At 38.5% G+C, this 20559-nt stretch overlaps 2 protein-coding genes across 2 annotated transcripts; one reads left to right on the top strand and one right to left on the bottom strand.

The window, feature by feature from the left end:
- Positions 1-3657: 3657 nt before the first annotated feature.
- LOC142985606 (lipase member H-like) lies at positions 3658-11971 on the top strand. The gene is made up of 8 exons (XM_076133882.1): positions 3658-4189; positions 7108-7261; positions 7781-7929; positions 8843-8944; positions 9293-9439; positions 9972-10164; positions 10682-10822; positions 11306-11971. Exons 1-8 carry the CDS (start codon positions 4120-4122, stop codon positions 11361-11363), a joined length of 1014 nt encoding a protein of 337 aa, XP_075989997.1. The 5' UTR covers positions 3658-4119; the 3' UTR covers positions 11364-11971.
- Positions 11972-12105: 134 nt separating this feature from the next.
- On the bottom strand, positions 12106-19562 carry LOC142985555 (pancreatic lipase-related protein 2-like). The gene is made up of 8 exons (XM_076133790.1): positions 19496-19562; positions 18710-18878; positions 18212-18360; positions 17655-17756; positions 14003-14149; positions 13069-13261; positions 12637-12774; positions 12106-12306 (listed from the first exon to the last, which is right to left on the bottom strand). The coding sequence occupies exons 1-8, from the start codon at positions 19539-19541 to the stop codon at positions 12249-12251; spliced, it is 1002 nt and encodes a 333-aa protein (XP_075989905.1). The 5' UTR covers positions 19542-19562; the 3' UTR covers positions 12106-12248.
- Positions 19563-20559: the final 997 nt, after the last annotated feature.

Raw genomic sequence — 20559 nt, 5'->3', positions numbered from 1 at the left:
GTATGTGACGCAAGCGATGTTGCGCGGGGCAGCTAGTGTAAAAATATATTGATTGATATTGAGATTGTTTCATTCACATACATACATGTTGTCATACAGGACCGTCGGTTACGAGTAGCACCTGACCTTTTACAACACATCACCGATATGATCTGTGTATGTCTTTCTAGGGCGGCCCCTATTTGACATTAGATGAATCAATAAATATACGTAATCGATGATGACTCCATATTCTTTAACGGGAAAGCCTTTATATGAATAATACAATATTATTGATAAAGTAACGCAATGGCTACCAAAACATTGATGACGAATGAAAAACAACTGATAACTGATAACGATTCGTGAAATATTTGATTACTCACTATCAAATACTCGAGTTGACTGCCCTGTAGTGACTGTAGTTTTTACGACTACTGAACACAAGGTCTTGGGTTTGATTCCCAGGTTCCAAAATGCTTTTACAAGTTCATACATACTATAATGCGAAAAGACTTTTTCCCCGACCTAATATTTCATACTCTGCTTACCTACACCTTTGACTACCTCCGTGGCGCAGTGGTTTAGGTCGCCACGCCGATACCACTGCAACGGGAGGTCGTGGGTTCGATTCCCACACGGGACAATTATTTGTGCGATCCACAAATAATTGTTTCGGGTCTGGTTGTGCTTTGTGTCCGTTGTTTGTATGTTTGTAAAAGTCCCCGCGACACAAGAGCAATTCTTAGTGCGGGAGTTGTCTTTTTTAAGAAGAGAAAAATTTTAAGAAGAGACACCTTCTGGTATAACATGTGTGCAGTTATATAAGTATGTTATTTAATCAATAAATAACTGCTATGCATATTTGAGAGGGCCTTGTACGGAATACAATTATAGTATTAGTCATTGATAACACAGTATCACTAAAGAACAGTGGATTAACTTAGTTCAATGTTTTTATTCCGTGTAAGAATCATGAATTTCTAATTATGTTTTCGTGCATAGGCTTTATAGACCGTGTAAGAATCAAGAAGTTCTAGTTATGTATTAGTATATAGACTTCCAACCTTTTATAGACTAACCCTTTATAAGAAAAAATCGCTTTTCAGCCCTCCCTTTACATGATAGTTGTGCTATTTTTTTAGAGATCGTGGCCAGTTGCGCTTATTAGTCGGTAAACGATCAGTGGGTTGAGCAACCTTGGCGTGGAAATTCCGTAGATGGGTGGCCATATAGTGGTATCAATGTAGGTGGTCAACTTAGTGTCAAAGTGGTTCAAACCCGAATCTCTTTGACTTACTTAACGACTGTAATCTTAGCAGACAACAGCCGGGACCCACTTTTTACGTGTCCTCCGAGACACCCAGTTCAAATACGGTCACCCATCTAAAAAATGACCGCGCCAAGGTTTGCTTAACCGAACCTAATATTTTTTACTCCATCCTTATTTACTGACAGTACTGTATATAACAGTCCCGCCACCTGTTCAAATAGATAACAATTTAATATATCTAATCTACCAACGAGTTAGTCACGCGCTATTTCAATATTATCACAACGATGGACACTAACTGAATCATTTCACTAAATATAACCGATTTTCCTATTTTTGTTGACGATCTCTGAGGGTAAAGTAGGCTTACCGAGGTTGATCTGTGGATGGGCGACCATCTTATACTTATCGAGTTCCTCCGTGTTTCGGAAGGCACGTTAAATTGTGGGTCACGGCTATCATTTTCAAAGATCTTTGACAGTAGTCAGAAGCTTGAAAGTCTGACAACCAGTCTTACCGAAGGGTATCGTGTTATAACCCAAGTAACTGGGTTGTGGAGGTCAGATAGACAGTCGCTCCATGTAAAACACTGGTATTCAGCTGCATCCGATGAGACTGGAAGCCGACATAGTTTTTTAATGGGGGATATTGTGTTACTGTGATTCTTAAGCGAGCTATCTCGTACATAGCAACGCGCTTATGTGTCATGCAAGTTTGAAGAATCACAGGCGCATTTACGTATTTTTTTAACCCTTTACTGCCCCACTGCAGGTCGTAGCATATGTCCTTTCTCGGGTATCAAAATATCTCCATACCAAATTTCATGCAAATTGGTTCAGTAGTTTAGGCGTGATTGAGTAACAGACAGAGTTAATATTAGTACGATATTCTGGAAAATCACGATATTTTCTATGCAAGTAAAATATCAGATAGTTATTCTATTTTATCTATAGTTGCAAGGTTATATAAAATCAATACACTTCAACTATTAAGTACTTACTGATATGAAATGAAAAGGATATTTGTCTATTTAGTTAATACTAGCTGACCCGCGCAACTTCGCTTGCGTCACATAAGAGAGAATGGGCAGGCAACTCTGCTCCTATTGGTCGTAGCGTGATGATATAAAATATGCTTTTTTTCACGAAAAATATTCTTATTATTAAAATTATTCTTTATTCTCTTAAAATTATTTATATCTCTTAATATAACGAAGTCGCGCTATGACATATCCGCCATTAAAACAGTTGCCATGACAACGGAATTTTGTTAATTTAATGTCATTATTATATTGATTATTCGTGACTTCGTTCGCCACCTGAAATTTCCCGGGAAATGCGTCATTTTCCCGGGGTAAAAAGTAGCCTATGTCCTTTCTCGGGTATCAAAATATCTCCATACCAAATTTCATGCAAATTGGTTCAGTAGTTTAGGCGTGATTGAGTAGCAGACAGACAGACAGACAGACAGACAGACAGACAGACAGAGTTACTTTCGCATTTATAATATTAGTATGGATTGAGTTGGAGACTTTAAAAATGACTCCAGGGACTATGGTATGAGGTTTTTCAAAACAGAGGACTTTTTATTCTCCCTCTCTTTTTATCTTGATAAGAGAAAAAGAGAGAGAGTTTTGTTTTGTTTTGGTTTTTAAGAAAAAACAACTCCCGCTTCAGGAATTGCTCTTGTGTCGCGGGGACTTTTACAAACATACAAACGACGGACACTAGGTACAACCAGACTCGAGACAATTATTTGTGGATCGCACAAATAATTGTTCTGTGTGGGTATCGAACCCACGACCTCCCGACGCCATGGTAGCGGCGTGGTGACCTAAACCACTGCGCCATGGAGGCTGTCAACATTGTCATTAGCAAAACATGTATTTTAAACACTTACGGGTGTAAAATCGTGAAATTTTGTATATTATAAGTACTACACAAGTGGTGACCCAAACATCTTGCATCTCTCTCTAACATCCATACTAATATTATAAATGCGAAAGTAACTCTGTCTGTCTGTCTGTGCCTGCTACTCAATCACGCCTAAACTACTGAACCAATTTGCATGAAATTTGGTATGGAGATATTTTGATACCCGAGAAAGGACATGGCTATATATCATCACAAAAACGGGGAAAAATTTCACCCATTCTCTCTTATGTGACGCAAGCGAAGTTGCGCGGGTCAGCTAGTACTCGTATTTTATATACGTTCTACGTAAGTGGTGACCCAAACATCTTGCATCTCCCTCTAACATATGATATATATCTTGCATCTCCCTCTAACATAGGATATATATCTTCCATCTCGTTCCCACAGATACGGATAGATACTTGATAAGTCTAGCGTTATAAGCTCGGTTACAAATACAATGATTCATAAGTTGCATGTGTGTATGAAAAGTGATTTGTGGCTCCAAGTTTTAGAAATTGTAACGTGGACTTTTGAGTTTTGACATTTTGAAAATAGTGTGTTTTTTGAATAAAAAAATTTTGACATTTAAAAAAAAATTAGTGGCGGTTTTTTTAAATAATTGAGTTTTTTGAGTTTTGACATTTCAATTTAAATATACCTTTTAGAAACGTGTCTAATTGTTGACTGTTAAATAATAAAAATTGGAATTACTTTTTTTTAACTGATAAAAAATAAGTGCGTTGTGACTCATCAAGTGAAGATAAAGGAGCTTTTAATAAGCTCATAGAGAAGAAACTAAAGGACTTGAAAATCTACTGTTAAAAAGCTTTTTTTGGAAAATTTTGAAGTCGATACCAATTGTTGTCTATTTAGATAACAGTCGTTAAGTCAAAGGCTTACACATTACACAACTTTGACTAAAGGATAAGAAAATTTGAATGATTTCAAACCATGGTTAGAATATTGGGATTCGGAGGAAAAAAAGCTAAATTCACACACAATTGTCCAAAATTGGAATTTAGTGAGTATTTTTATTTTAACCCGCTTATTTTTCCTTAAAAATTATATATTATTATGTAAGTATAAATAATAATATATTGTTTTTTAAAGACAACTCCCGCAAGTGTTAACCAATCACTCTGTCAGATTTTATCCAGATTATTAAAGCTGTTTCGGCGGAAAAACTTAAAAGTCATACAGTCGTACTAACGAACTTTAACATTTTAAATGTTAAAAAGTGATTAAATTATTTTTGATGAAATTTGTTACCACATAACTTTTATTAAGTGACCTACATAAGTATGACAACATGTATGTATGTATGTGAATGAGGCAAGGGAAGTTTGTCAGGATCGTACCAAGTGACGTTCTTTGGTTTCTGCCTACTCCTCTAGGAAGAAGGTGTGATGTACATATGTATGACTGTACCAATTTAAATACAATACAATTAAATAAAAATAATTAATATGTAGGCTGTATCTCTTTTTATTAGAAATATGGAGCTTCCCTTGTATCCTATTTAAATTTGGTCTAGATTTGACGTAGTTTTTGAAATCTATCGAAAAGAATATTTATCTACATTTAATTTTACGTCTGTTAGAACCAATCGAATTAAATTTTCAACTCGATACTGTCGGAAAAGTAAGCCTGATGGACATACGTTTGTTTCTATTTTTTTATGTATTTTTTTATGTATTTTAAAAAGACAACTCCCGCACTAAGAATTGCTCTTGTGTCGCGGGGACTTTTACAAACATACAAACAACGGACACAAAGCACAACCAGGCCCGAAGCAATTATTTGTGGATCGCACAAAAAATTGCTCCGTGTGGGAATCGAACCCACGACCTCCCGTTGCAGTGGTATCGGCGTGGCGACCTAAACCACTGCGCCACGGAGGCAGTCTAATTTTGAATCTAAGTAGCTTTATTTTAGTTTTCAAAAATAAGAAACCATTTCTTGAATGTTCCTGTAAACTCCACCTTAAAAAGTAAGGCCATAGACCTTATTATAGGCTACTAATGGTCAATTCTGCTGCCATATGGTCGTCACGTATCTCCGAGCTTCTATTGATCATGTGTTATCTGGGAAACCCAGTAACTTTTTCCTGCTGATAAGTTTACATGAAATGTGATGACTAATTAATCCTTTTCACTATTTTAGTAGAAAAAGTTGTAAAAAGCAACTGCCGATCAAAATGTCTTGGATTCGATTCTCAGCTTAACAAGACTGTTAATCAATTGCTTCTTGCTACATACATAATATTAATATAAAATATCACGCCTGCTATACGAAACTACAGGCAGAGGTGTGTGAAATTCACTCACGTTTCACCATTAACAATGTTAGTCCCATGTAATAGGGGGCGAGTCTATTGCAATTGTACATTGCCACGTTGATTAACTCCGGGCTACTACTGAGAATATATTTTATTTAAATTATAAAAGACATATAGTGCATTACCCGACCCGGTAAATAAACCCGAGACCTTATGCTCAACAGTCGTATAAACTACCGATTGCGCCAGAAACTCAAACTCGCAGTCTGACCCTATATTATTCTTTTTAATTGGTGGGATCATAGACAAGACTGGCAGGGCAGGGCTGACGGCTTTACCTATTTTCTAAAACAGAAGGTTCTAAGTTCCAATTTTCTCAATCTTTGACCCATTTTAGCAAAGAATATATTAAGCCTGTCCCGGGATTCAAACCCCAGGCCCCTGCACATAAGCAAACTCAATCAATCAGTCTAGTCTTTCTTCTAACTATGTTGGAGTCGGCTTCCAGTCTCACCGGATGCAGCTGAATATTAGTATACTTACTGAAATTAAATACGCTTTAAAAATCTATATAACTTAAAATGATGACTAATGCATCAATTAGGAGTCGAACCGAAGACCTCGTTATCAGTGACTATCTACTATTTATCATCGGAATGCCTTTATCTCTAGTATTTCCGGAATATTATGTATTAAGTGACTAAACCTTGTACATAACGACCATGATTTAATAACTAAGTGTGTATCGCGGCTTCACATGGAAAAATATTCCCAGGATGAAAAGTATATTATATATTATACTAGCTGACCCGCGCAACTCCGCTTACGTCACATAAGAGAGAATGGGTCATAATTTTTCCCGTTTTTGTAACATTTTTCGTTGCTACTCCGCTCCTAATCGCCGTAGCGTGATGTTATATAGATGGTCTATCTAACACTGAAAGAATTTTTCAAATCGGACCAGTAGTTCCTGAGATTAGCGCTTTCAAACAAACAAACAAACTCTTCAGCTTTATAATATTAGTATAGATGTTATGTGGTTTGAGGGTAAAAATAGGTCAATTTCTATGTCTGTCCCACTGCTGGGCAAGGGTTTTCTACCTTTCTGAGGGAGGACTAAGCCTTGAGTCTACCGCAGTCATTTTTTAACTCATAGGTGTTCCACTGCTGGGCAAGGGTTTCCTCCCGAGCGAGGAAGGGGTTAGGAATTTAGTCCACCGCGCTAAGTGCGGGTTGAAGACGATGTTTTCCTTTACCTTTGGAACAAATGATCATTATTTCTAATTCTTAATTATAATGTAGATAAATCATGCGTGTCAACTCTCTACTAAGTCGTCAGGCTATGGTACCAAGGGTAAAAAGGGGTTCTTACCCTTAGGGTATGAAAAACTAAAACTATTTTATGTTTAAAAAAAAATGTATATAAAAATTTGTGCGGGAGGTACTAAGACTTTCTTTTGTGTCGCGGGGACAAACATACAAACAACGGACACAAATCTAACTAGGCCAATCAATTATTTGTGGATTGCAACAATATTTGTCCGATGTGGAAATTGAATCTACCTCTCGACGTACTGGTACGACCACCTCAACCACTGCGCCACGTAGTGTCATCTGTTTAAACCTAAAACCAATATTCTCATAGTCATCTCTCCTTCCAGCCCTTCACAATGAGGCAGACGTCACCTCTCAGGAAGCAGACCCTCAGCACGATGGAGCTGATAGTAGACTTCTGGACTTTCAGCCGACCGGTGATCTAGAGACACATAAAGGGTATACCCCGGATAAACAGAATGTGTACCATTTGTTCACGAGGTAAGACATTAGGTATATCTAAATTTGTATAACCCAAAGGTGACTGACTGACATAGTGATCTATCAACGTACAGCACAAACCACTGGACGGATCGAGCTGAAATTTGGCATGCAGGTAGATGTTATGACGTAGGCATCTGCTAAGAAAGGAATTTGATAAAAACTCTCCCTAAAGAGATAATATAGGGGATGAAAGTTTGTATGAGAACTCTGACCTAAGTCACAACTCACAAACCACGCGAGCAAAATCTAGTATTGTAGTAACGAAAATTGTGAGGATGTGTATTTGTTTTTCCTTTATGCAAAAAGTACGGAATAGATTCTAATAAAAAAATTCCGTCGAAATCAACATTACATATTAGATCAAACATAGGTTATTTTTCTATTCATATAGCGTGATGGTTCTCTCTCTCTCTCTCTCACTCAAGGTCTAACCACTCCTTCGTTTAGGAGAAGACCCTTGGAAAGTCATAGGAAAAAAAATCTGATTCATTAAAACTTTCTTGTATATATTTTCAGAAAGAACCCCCGAGTAAGTCAGCCGCTATGGTTCAACAACTTGAAGGCATTAGAGCAGTCTAACTTTAATCCACGACACAGAACTGTACTGCTGCTGCACGGCTGGATCGCTGATGTTACTGCTGATTTTAACACAGTGCTTGTACCAGGTGAGGAAGATGATCAAATTCATATCATATCATATCATTGGACAACTAACACACGGTTATTTGATTCCAAACTAAGCAGTGCTTGTACTGTAACCAAATAACTGATAAACATACTTATATACTTCTAAATACATAATTATATAAGTAGATAAAAACAACCAGGCTCAGAACAAATATTCGTGCTCAAAGATTTGTCCCGGGTGGGATTCGAAGCCGCCACACGCGGCGCTGCGGCTATTGCGGCGAGGTGATCACTTTAACCACTGCGCCAAACGTGCAGTTAAATAATAATATCTTAATGATATCCATGCTGATATCCGACTACGGTGACCAATTTCATTGAAACTGTGCAGGACTTTGTTTATAGTGTCCAAGTGTGTGCAATACACAGATACACTCTCTATTACATCACTCCATTAATCCGGTAAGACGGATAAACGATACGACTCGTGAGAGGTCAGGTGCAGGACTGACAGCTTTACGTGCTCTCCGAAGCACGGAGGTCTACGACCTCAACTTCCTAAGTCGAAGCGATTTTTGAGAAATTCTTGATAATAAATATCAGAAAAATCTTAATTAAAGATTTTGAACTCTCGCGACTTGTACAGTGTACATATAATATTATAATGTAAACCTTAGTGGTCTTAAACGCCATTGAAAATTAAAGAATTTTTAGAGTACCTTATATTAGGATATAAGGTATTCTAACCTTTACCTAATTTTCAATCAGAACAATCTTTTTTGCGCGACCCGGGATTTCGAAACCGAAACCTCTTGCGCGGCTGTCGCATTCACTACCGGCCGCGCCACAGACCGCCACGAACCAATAATATGAAACCTCGCCGCAGAGTACTACGAACCAGTAAGACTCGAAGCAAGCAAGTATTAAAGACAATTTTGTGTTATTTTCCAGCATTCCTGGCAGCAGGAGACGTGAATGTTCTAGCCGTAGACTGGAGTGCAGGCGCTGATACAGCTAACTATCTCAGTGCTTTGACTAACACGAGGACGGGAGGTGAGTGAAACCAATATTAGTTCGGGGAAAAAGTCTTTTCGCATTATAATATGTACTAGCTGACTCGCGCAACTTCGCTTGCGTCACATAAGAGAGAATGGGTTAAAATTTTCCCCGTTTTTATAAAATTTTTCAGTGGTACTCTGCTCCTTTTATTAGTAGCGTGATGATATATAGCCTATAGCCTTCCTCGATAAATGGGCTATCTAACACTGAAAGAATTTTTCAAATCGGACCAGTAGATTCTGAGATTAGCTCGTTCAAACAAACAAACTCTTCAGCTTTATAATATTAGTATAGATTCGTCTATCCCTGCTTGTAGATATTAATCCCTTTATCGATTTCCAGGTCAAAGTGCAGCCAAATTCATCACCTGGTTAAACGAAACGACGGGGTGTAAAATATCAGACTTCCACTTAGTAGGGTACAGCCTAGGAGCCCATCTGGCCGGGGTCATTGGACGCAGTCTAGACGGAAAAGTAGGCTATATTACTGGTTAGTAGAGTTTATAATAGCTTGATACTAACATATGTTTAGTGGTCGACAATAGCCACCTTTACACACACACTGTATCGCACGTTCTTAGTATCGTACAGTATGACGCGCGGGTGCGCAGCGCGCTCCGAGAGAGCGATTTTCTTCGCGGGCGCGGACAGATGAGCGCGGCGCGTGCTCTTTCCTTATATAAGAGTTTTTTCAACCATTCTTGAAGAGATGCAAAATAACAAAACTCAAATTTAGCCAGCGTAATGGCTTTAAAACTTAATCTCTCTCTCGTTCCAGTGGTTCAGGTCGCCACGCCAATATAAGTGGGTTCGATTCCCACACGAAACAATTACTTGTGCGATCCATAAATAATTGCTTCGGGTCTGGTTGCGCTTTGTGTTCGTTGTTTATATTTTTGAAAAGTCCCCGCAACACAAGAGCAATTCTTAGTGTGGGAGTTGTCTTTAGAAAAAAAGAAAAAGAACAAAGACCCTTGCCCAGCAGTGGGTCAAATTGTAATTCTCTTATTTTCTCTTCCCAGGCCTGGATCCAGCTCTAATCGGCTGGATTTTCAACAGTGATCGGCTCAGATCTTCGGATGCTGTGTACACAGAGATAATTCACACCAACGCTGGTCTTCTGGGCTATCCCAGACCGCTGGGGGATGTGGACTTTTATCCCAACGGTGGGATTAACATGCCTGGATGTACTTCGCAGATGACTGATCATTCTAGGTATATGTATATATATACATACATATTTATAAAACTAGCTTTTACCCGCGACTTCGTCCGCCACTTGAATTTTCCCACGGGAATGCGTCATTTTCCAGGGGTAAAAAGTAGCCTTTCTGGGGTATCAAAATATCTCCATACCAAATTTCATGCAAATTGGTTCGGTAGTTTAGGCGTGAATGAGTAACAGACAGACAGACAGAGTAACTTTTGCATTTATAATAATTATTAGTATGGATTACGCCTTTTTCTATCATAAAAGTAGATAGAGACCAAAGAACGCCACTTGGTACTATCCTTACATACTTTCTTTGCTTAATTTACATTCATACATCTTGTTATACAATTTTTGTCTGCATGTTTGTTTGTTTGCTACACTTCCAAGGCTAAACCGTCTTAGTTTAAACTCAAAAATAAGCTAGGTACTTTATTTTTTTAAAATCCGTCTCTAAGTATTTTAAAATAGGGGGTAAAAGTTATAGTATATTTTTAACAAGATTTTTTTTCTATTTTCCAGGTCTTATTTCTACTTCGCGGAATCGTTAAGATCAGGTGGTTTTTCTGCTAAACCTTGTACTTCATATATCAAAGCTATGAGAGGAAAGACTGGAGATCATCTCGATAATCTCAAGATGGGAGGATTGCTGCCTAAAACTGGGTAAGAGAGCAATTTATAACATTGTGTTTAACATTTTTTGGAGAAATGTTTGGTCTGGGCATCTGGAGTCTGGCATCTGGGCTTTCATTCGGAATGACGTAAATGAAGTCGCCGGCTAAGTCCCCTTTACCTTATTTTAACTGAATTGATCCAGATATGAAGAGTCGTTTTCGAAATATTGCGTATTTTTTGCATTGATAAGAGGATCTTGTTTGTTTTGTAGTGCAAATAAATCGCTAAACTATTAGTAGGCTTCGTCCGGAACAAAAATTCACTTTGAATTTGGTATTTTTGGAGTAATTATTCAATGCGAAGGCTTGTCAAGTGTGACCGACTGAAGATCTAATCCCTTTTTCATTCAGGAAGACACCCTGGCCCAGCAGTGGGACTCCCAGGGATAGAAAAAAAAGATTCTGTAACCATAAACCGGTTTTTTACATTTATTTTGAAAGCCTTTATAAACATAATTTTCTTCTATTACAGATGTTCCGGTATATTTTATTTGAAGACCAACCCTCAACCACCATTTTCAAGAGGCTAAAAGACTAAAGACTGATTAAGAGAATAATCTATGAAGATGCGAAAAACTTTGACTGTTCCAAGTGATGTATTAGAAATAATGATCACTTGTTATAACGGTAAAGGAAAACATCGTGAGCAATGTCATGTGTGAGAGTTGTTTAAACAGTTGTTGAAGTAATGTTAAATCATATTGCCTGAGAGTTGTTTAAGCAGAAGACTGTTTTGTCACTGAAAATGACAGAAAATTGGAAAACGATTAATTTGGAAGATTGGTCTACAGTTCTTGAAGGAATGTAAAGTCTCACTTGGTCAGCGTGGTGGACTCAAGGTTGAAATCTCTCTTGCGGGAGGAGACACTTGCCCAGCAGTGGGACAGTTATGTATATAAGCCCGAATATGAATAGGATTAATTTAAGAAATAAATAATTTATTTTTAGTAGTAATTTATAGTTCCTGCTAGTAAAATAAATAATAGTTGTAAATCGAAAGGACCTAAATAAGATGGGAAACTGTAGTGCAAAAAGATATGAGTTAGTGTGAGGTATCCAAAGACGATGTCCAGGACAGAGCGAAGTGGAGGAGAAAGATCAGGAAGGCTGATGAGAAGGAAATGAAAAAAATGGAAAAAGGGCGTGATTTTTTGTATGTATATATGTATATAAGTATGTATGTATTTTTGTATGTATATAAAATTGTAAATACAGTAGTTGTAAATAAAACTATTTTTTAAATTTATAGTTTGTTTTTTATTTTCTTTTTAAAATATTTGAAATCTATACTTAGTTATGTCATATTGTTAGCGTGGTGGAATTTTCGACAATTGTTTATATAACACTTTATCTATTAGATAACTTAGCTAACACTTATTTAAAAGTCGTAAAAGTGACATAAATATAGTTGTTCCTTATCCACGGGAGAATGGGGGCTCAGCATTCGTTTCCAAGTAGAATATTCCAGAAGATCTGCAAATAAAAAAATATATAAGTAATTTTTAGTACTGTTTTTGACTGCCTCCGTGGCGCAGTGGTGTAGGTCGCCACGCCAATACCATTGCGTCGGAAGGTCGTGGGTACGATTCCCGCACAAAGTAATTATTTGTGCGATCCACAAATCGTCTCCATGCTTCAAGTCACGCTTGTTGGCAATTAAGATTACAGCCGTTGAACCACATTAAAGGTCCTTCAAGCTTTGTCAATTAACATACAACTCACACCATGTCAAAGGCCTCTCAAGCTTGAACAACTTTGACACTAGGTTGACCACTAACCATACGATAAGTAACATATTCTTACCCAGTCTTGGGCACGAGTCCTCCCATACGAAGGTTGCCGAGCAAGAAGCAGTTGCCAGTCATAGCTGTGACGTATGAGGCACAACGTCTGCCGGTGAAGCCTCCTGATGTTAGGGATTCAGCTAGGTAGAAGTAGGACCTGGAAAATAGATGAAAATATTTGAAAATGGTACCTTCTTGGGCTGCACGTTTCATCCTGATTATATCAGCCCATCCTTTCTTCCAACTATGTTGGAGTTGGCTTCCAGTCTCACCGGTCGCAGCTGAATATCAGTATTTTACATAGAGCGACTGCCTATCGGACCTGTTCAGACAGGCAGTCGCTCCATGTAAAATACTGGTATCCAGCTGCATCCGGTGAGACTGGGAGCCGACTCCAACATAGTTGGAAGAAAGGATAGGCTGATACATAGTTTTAAGCGCAAATCCTCACCTAGCATGATCACACTCCTGCGAGTTACATCCAGGCATGTTGATGCCACCGTTGGGGTAGAAGTCCACGTGTCCCAGCGTGGACAGGTAGCCCAGTACTCCGGCGTTAGTGTGGATCACTTCCGTGTAGGCGCCATCGTTAGGTCTGAACTTGTCATCATTGAAAATGAAGCCGGGGCTTGCGGGCTCGAGGGCTAGCAGAAGTAATTTTTATATCAGGACAAAGATTTTGGGTGTGTGAGTGAGAAAGTGAGTGACTGAGTGAACGTGTGAGTGAGTGAAGAGAGACGATCGATGAATGATGAATGACGACTGATGGTGGATGTATGATGAATGACGACTGATGACTTGTGAATGATGAATGATGATAAATAAATTATGATTGTTGACTGATGATCGATAACCGAGTATTGATGAATGACTACTGATGAATGACGAATGATGAACGATGAACAACGAACTATGAATGATGAATGGTGAATGATGAATGATGATCGATGAACGATGAACGATGAACGATGAATGATGAATGGCAAATGATGAATCACAAATGACGAATGATGAACGATGAACGATGAACGATGAACGATGACCGATAAATGATGAATGATGAATGATGATTGATGAATGATGAATGATGAATGATGAATGATGAATGATGAATGACGAATGGCGAATGGCGAATGACGAATGGTGAATGATGAATGATGTATAATGAAAGATGAATGATGATTGGAGAATGGTGAATGATGAATGATGGATGTCGTTGAATGGTGAATGATGAATGATGAATAATGAATGATGAATGATGCATGATGAATGATGTCCGACGAATGATGACCGATGTACGATGACTGATAGCCGATGAATGATGAATGATGAAAAGTAAATGATGAATGATGAACAATGAACGAAGTGAGTGAGTAGTACCATACCTGTGATATAACCGACTTGTCCTCCCAGGTTTCTGCCTATAATACCAGCCATATGACCTCCTAAACTATGACCGATGATGTGGTACATCCTGGATACGGCTCCGGTGGCCCCGTTCAACCAGGTTACGAATCTAGCAATGCTTTCACCTGCAAAAAAGACGATTAGATTGAGCCCAGTGGTATAAGGCACATCCAATGACTTTTCCAAGTTATATGTGTATTAGAAATAATTATCACTTGTTCCAACGGTGAAGGAAAGCATTGTGATGAAACCTTTGATGACAAAAAAATTGTTAAATTAATTTCTTGACGGCATGCAAAGTCCCCAACCCGCACTTAGCTAGCGTGGTAGACTCAAGACCTAACCTTTCCGTCATTACGGGAGGAGACTAGCAATAGGACATTAAGGAATAAAAAAAAGAATGAGGAATAGAATAGTTGTCTTAGATAGTTTAAGTTAGGACCATTCAATATTACGCAGTTCCCAGTCAAAAGAGAAGTAGGTATCTTCTAAAAGATAGCTTTGTTTTAAAAAGCAAATGTAATTATTTTTTAATGTTACTGTAAAAGCCCGAACTGTGGAAAATCCTAAGATTTTCTGGTAATACCTTAAATTTACCAACTCTCAATGGTAAAAGTCCGAACGTTCAAAATCAAAATCAAAATCAAATCATTTATTCATTTAGGTCAAGTGCTGACGCTTATGATAGTCAATGATACAGAGAGTGAATTTACCGCCAGTTCGGAAGGTAGGGCCAATGAGAAGAGCTGGCAAGAAACTCCTGGCCACTCTTTTTAATCGCCAAATGATTTTAACAATATTTATGCTGGTATAAAACATTGATGATGTAAGTAGCTGCTACCTACCAACACTACCGAATACACTTTGGTCATAACATATTAAGGCGCTAATAAACAAGATATAATTAGTATTGGAAGCATGATGGGAGCATCTACCCACATAATAATATAAATGAAATCATAAGAGGCATTTCAAGAGCATACTGTGGTAAAGGAAGTACAGTTAGTGAAACGTAGGTGCTTAAAAAAAAAAATAAAAGAATTATGGCAGTCACCACACCCAGGACGACCAGTCACCCCAAGCAGCACCCGTTCACGAGTATGACGCGTGGACCAGCCATCACCCCCTTCGCACATATTAGAGGGAAGGGGGTGACCCGGCACACGACGCCGCCGCAAGAAATGACATTTTAGTGAGCATGACGAACCTTGGCATGGGAGCCCACCATTTCAATGAAAAAAAAAGAAAAATGAATACCACTGAGACTCGTGCAATACCTCTCTGTTACAGAGTTCAAATGACTGATTAATGTTTATACAATGCAAAGATGTATATATAAATATATAGATATTTAATCTCGAGTTCTGTAGAACGCGTAACTAACTAATCCCATGTTTTCTTATCCATTAAGTAATCGTCAACCTTATAATAACCCCTTTTAATAAGATGATCTTTAACAACTACTTTGAATTTTTGTTGGGGAAGATCCATAACACTGCTAGGGAGTTTGTTATACAACCGAACACCAAGACCTGCAAATGAGTTGTGTACTTTTTGCAATCTATTGCAGGGACCTACTAATTTGTGCTTATTTCTGGTATTAATGTTATGAATGTCACTATTCTTAGCAAACGAATTTATGTTTTGTTTGATGAACATCAAATTCGCAAAAATATACTGTGATGCCACCGTCAGTATGCCTATTTTCCCAAATACATCCCGCAGAGAGTCCCGCGCTCCTAAGCCGTAAATAGCGCGAATTGCTCTTTTTTGAATTACGAAAATTGTGTCTATATCAGCAGCTCTGCCCCAAAGTAGAATACCGTAGGACAAAACGCTGTGAAAATAACCAAAGTAAACCAGTCTTGCCGCATCTACACCAGCAAACTGTCTTACTTTTCTTATCGCATAGGCTGCGGAGCTAAGCCTGCCCGCGAGCTTTGTTATTTGGGTGCCCCATTGAAGCTTATTATCTAAATCTATACCTAGGAAGGTTGCGGAATTGACCATTTCTAATACCTCACCATTTAGAACTACGTTCGTACCTAGATTCCTAGCGTTGGGCATGGTAAATCTAATGCATTTGGTTTTCCTTGAATTTAACAACAAATTGTTGGCTGTAAACCAATTGAGAACCTGTGTAAGAGCACCATTTACATCGTCAAAATCAGTTTTCTTACGATCTACTTTAAATATAAGCGACGTATCATCAGCAAATAGTACGATATCACACAGATCCTGTACCTGATGTGGCAAATCATTAATATAAACCAGAAAAAGGAACGGACCAAGGATAGAGCCCTGTGGTACCCCGAGACTAACCGCAGATCCAGTGGATCTTGACCCATTTATGTCTGTATAATGCACTCTCTCAGACAAGTAGGATGCAAGTAAGTCAAGTGCCACATCCCCAATTCCATAGTACTTAAGTTTATATAAAAGAGTATTGTGGTCAACACAATCAAACGCTTTGGAGAGATCGCAAAATACCCCAATAGCATCCTGCGACATCTCCCAAGCATCGAAAATATGCCTAATAAGTGTGACCCCTGCATCGATGGTAGATCGACCCTTTGTAAAGCCAAACTGTTTGCTGTGGAGTAAATTATACAAACTGAAATGGCTTTCTAGTTGCTCTAATATAGCCCTTTTAAATATTTTGCTAATAGCAGGCAAGATGGATATTGGCCTAAAGTTACTGGGCTCAGTTTTACATCCGTTTTTAAACAGGGGAATTATCTTACTGTGCTTCATTAAATTAGGAAACACACCTACATCTACACATCGATTAAAAGTTGCAGCTAAATGAGGTGCTATTTCAGCGATAATACTCTCAAGTAACTTGACAGAAATACCCCACAAGTCCGCAGTATTTTTGGAATTAAGCGACTTGAATACTCTGATTACGTCAGAGGGGTTTATATACTTAAAATAAAATGAGACATTGCACTGACTCACATTGCTCCTAAGTAATGATTCTGCTTTAGCGGTAGTGGAATTTAAGGAACTAGTCGTAATGACTGGTATGTCAGAAAAATAATTATTAAATGTTTGAGCTACGCCTAGGCTATCTGTAATAACCCGATTGTTAACATTTAACTCGAAGTCGTGATCGGGTGGTGTTGATCGTCCTGTTTCATTATTAATAATATTCCAAGTTGTTTTTATTTTGTTGTTGGAATTTTTAATCTTGTTGCTTAAATACAAAGACTTAGCAGCAGCACAAGATTTTTTAAAAATTTTTGAATAATTCCTGACATATTCAAGAAAACCTGGATTGAAATTGTATTGTTTCATGGCATACAGCTCATACATCCTAGCTCTACTTTTGTAAATTCCTACAGTCGCCCAATCGCAAAATTTCAGTTTTGTATTTTCCTTAGCGATCGTTTTTTCTTTAAAAATCGTATTAAACTGAGATTCAATAACGCTAAACAAAGATTTATAGAGATCGTCTGGGTCTTTTATTTTTATAAGTTCTTTTATTTTGAACTTTTACCATCATTTAATTGGTAAATCTTAGGATTTACACAATGATATCTTAGGTTAAATCTTAGGTTTTACCGGAAAATCTTAGGATTGAGCACAGTTCGAGGTTTTACAGTAACATATATAAGCGTTAGAACTTACCAGCTGGGACGGTATTGGCTACAGCAGTCGCGTAGTTGATGGAGCCAGCTCCAGCGCTCCAGTCTACCACGATCACGTTGACATCCTCGGCTGACAGGAAAGCTGAAGATACAAACAGATAATTTATTTGGTGGTGAAACATAGCAGAAAGACATTTAATCTTTAATTTCGGCTATCATTTTCAAAGATCCTTGACAGTCGTTACCAGTAGTCAGAGGCTTGAAAGTTTGACAATACGCACCTGACCATTTTGCAAGATATCACCGATATGATCTGTGAATGTCATTCTAGGGCACCCCCCCACTCCCCCGGCGTTAATTTTGATCATCTCATTTTAATATTCCATACCTAATGGACTCACACATTTGATCAATCCATGTTTGATCAACTCACTACTGATCATCTTTGATCAACTCATATATGATCAACTAACTACTGATCAATGATCAACTCACTACCGATCAACTCATTACTGATCAACTAACTACTGATCAACTCCTAAGTCATCAACTCATATGTGATCAACTAACATACAATCAACTAGCACAATCTCTCACCAGGTACTAGAACGGTGTTCATAGCAGCAGTGACATCTACCATCCATCCATGTATGAGTATGATGGTCCTTCTAGCTGGGTTGTAGTTGGTGATGCCAAGAAGACCCTGGCTGCCCATCAGGAGTGGCTGACTCACCGTGGGGTTCTGCCTAAAAATAGTAGCAAATATCTAAATATATGATAGCCGAGTGCTCTAAGTTGACGCCTCCCACGCAAGTGGTCACAGGTTCAAGCTCGAAGCAACACACCAATGACTTTTCCAAGTTATGTGTGTATTAGAAATAATTATCACATGCTCCAACGGTGAAGGAAAACATCGTGACGAAACCTTGCATGAATATCTGCCTAAAATATTTAATACATTTATTGAGGGCATGCAAAGTCCCCAACCCGCACTTGGTCCGCGTGGTGGACTCAATGCCTAACTCCTCCCAGATAACGGGAGGAGACCCTTGCCCAGCAGTGGGACATTAATGGGTTACATTTATTATAATTTACCTGGTGTACAGATGGTAGACATTCTGTCTGTCAGGGTCATATCTTGGAGTAGCCACGGCGCTGGCCGTCAGCCAGGTGTCTGCCAGGTGAAGAGTTCCATCACCATCCTCGATGTGCTGGAACCGTTCCCCATTCTCCAGCTTCTTCACCACAGGGTCATATGGAAGCGCTGTGAAGACCAGGGTTCATGATTAATGACTACTTTATTGTATGGTTAGTGGTCAACCTAGTGTCAAAGTAGTGTAAGTGTTTGTGGTGAACTGTTGTTATGTTAAACAACAAGCGTGACTTGTGTCACGGAGACGCTCAGCTCAAACACTGCACTACATCTATGTAATGTACACGTCAAAGTTATGTATAGTGTCTCTGCATGTTTCCAATTTCATAGAAACCAGGAACTCGTGGTGTAGTTTGTTTATAGTGTCGCGTGTGTTCAATACCCAGGTACACTCTCTATTCCTTCACTCTCATAGTCTGGTGGGACGGATAACCGACACGACCAGTGAAAGGTCAGGTGCAGGACCGACGGCTTTACGTGCTCTCCGACGGCCGCACAGAGGTCTACGACCTCAAGTTTCTAACTCCGGGTATTTTCTAAGAAAATCTTAACAGGACATCTCAGAAGATACTTTTTGGCCCGACCTAGGATTCGAACCCGAGACGTCTCGCACCGCAGACGCATACCTGTGTATTGTGCACACACTTGGACACTATAAACAAAGTCCTGCACAGTTTCAATGAAACTGGTTGTCGAAGCCAAATATCTTCGTAGTTTGAAGAACATACCTGCGGCAACAGCGAGAACACACAACACAGCTACACTTTTCAGCATGGTGATGTAAAACTACTGAAAATTATACAGAATACTTACATATATATCAGATAATATCATTTAATTCCTAATTCAAGATAATTTGAAGATTATGATAGTGTTATCTTAAAACTGATCTTTTACGCACCACTTAAATTCGTGTGTCTGAATATAGCAACAAGTCACTGTGTAGAAGACGCAACATAAATACAGTAGTCGTATACGCGGAGTGCGTGTGAGGGAACGGTAGCACGTCGTTGTTACGTCTCCGTCACACGCACTGCATGTTGCGTTTTCTGCACAGCCTTCGAACGCAAAAACTACTTAACGTATATTGATGAAATTTAGTAGTATTGTAGCTTACGTACCAGATAACACATAGACTATAGAAATAGTACCTTTTTTACGTAGTTTTGCCATACTCATCCATTCACTCATACATTCATTCGTTCACTCAATCGTTTCATTCATTAATTCGTACTAATATAATATGCGAAAGTACTTCAGTCTCTATATCTAAATCACAAATTTGCATAAAATACATAATGCAGATGGTTTCAACCTCGAAGAAGGACATAGGCTAGTTATTATCTCGGAAATCCTATGGGAACGGAAACTATACGGAAGCCACGTAACTTTAGTCTACGCAGACGAAGTCGCGGGTTAGAGCTAGTATTGAATAAAATGACGTAGTTGGTAATTTCATAGAAAGCCTATCAATTACTATTGGTGTGATTGTCATCTTATATCAGCAATTGTACTGATAAAAATATACGTTTGTGAGCGTGGGTGTTGGTTGCTACTTTGAGGAAAAACTACTGAACAGATAAGGATAGAATTTTGCACACAGATAGTTCGGTTTCAAAAATCATAAATAAACATTCTAGGATTGCATATAAAAAGGTATAAGTCGAGAGAGTCCGGTAAAATGACATAGTTCGCTCGTTTGTAATAACAAGAGCATAGTGTCTTTGTCACCTTTTGTAAGAAACTTCGAGAACTACTCTCAGGCATGCAAGGTTGCATCACGATGTTTTCC

The sequence above is a fragment of the Anticarsia gemmatalis genome, chromosome 30 (assembly GCF_050436995.1).
Source record: "Anticarsia gemmatalis isolate Benzon Research Colony breed Stoneville strain chromosome 30, ilAntGemm2 primary, whole genome shotgun sequence".
NCBI classification, from domain to species: Eukaryota; Metazoa; Arthropoda; class Insecta; order Lepidoptera; family Erebidae; genus Anticarsia; species Anticarsia gemmatalis.
This window is presented reverse-complemented; position numbering and strand designations above follow the sequence as displayed.

What these genes read in the sequence shown, in the direction of transcription:
- LOC142985555 (XM_076133790.1), bottom strand. Translation starts at nt 19,541, where the DNA reads ATGCTGAAAAGTGTAGCTGTGTTGTGTGTTCTCGCTGTTGCCGCAG. An exon ending in TGTTCTCGCTGTTGCCGCAG is followed by an intron (nt 18,879 to 19,495) that starts GTATGTTCTTCA and finishes TGGTCTTCACAG; the next exon opens with CGCTTCCATATGACCCTGTG. An exon ending in GGACTCGTGCCCAAGACTGG is followed by an intron (nt 12,307 to 12,636) that starts GTAAGAATATGT and finishes TTTTATTTGCAG; the next exon opens with ATCTTCTGGAATATTCTACT.
- LOC142985606 (XM_076133882.1), top strand. Translation starts at nt 4,120, where the DNA reads ATGGTTAGAATATTGGGATTCGGAGGAAAAAAAGCTAAATTCACACAC. An exon ending in GTGTACCATTTGTTCACGAG is followed by an intron (nt 7,262 to 7,780) that starts GTAAGACATTAG and finishes ATATATTTTCAG; the next exon opens with AAAGAACCCCCGAGTAAGTC. An exon ending in GGATTGCTGCCTAAAACTGG is followed by an intron (nt 10,823 to 11,305) that starts GTAAGAGAGCAA and finishes CTTCTATTACAG; the next exon opens with ATGTTCCGGTATATTTTATT.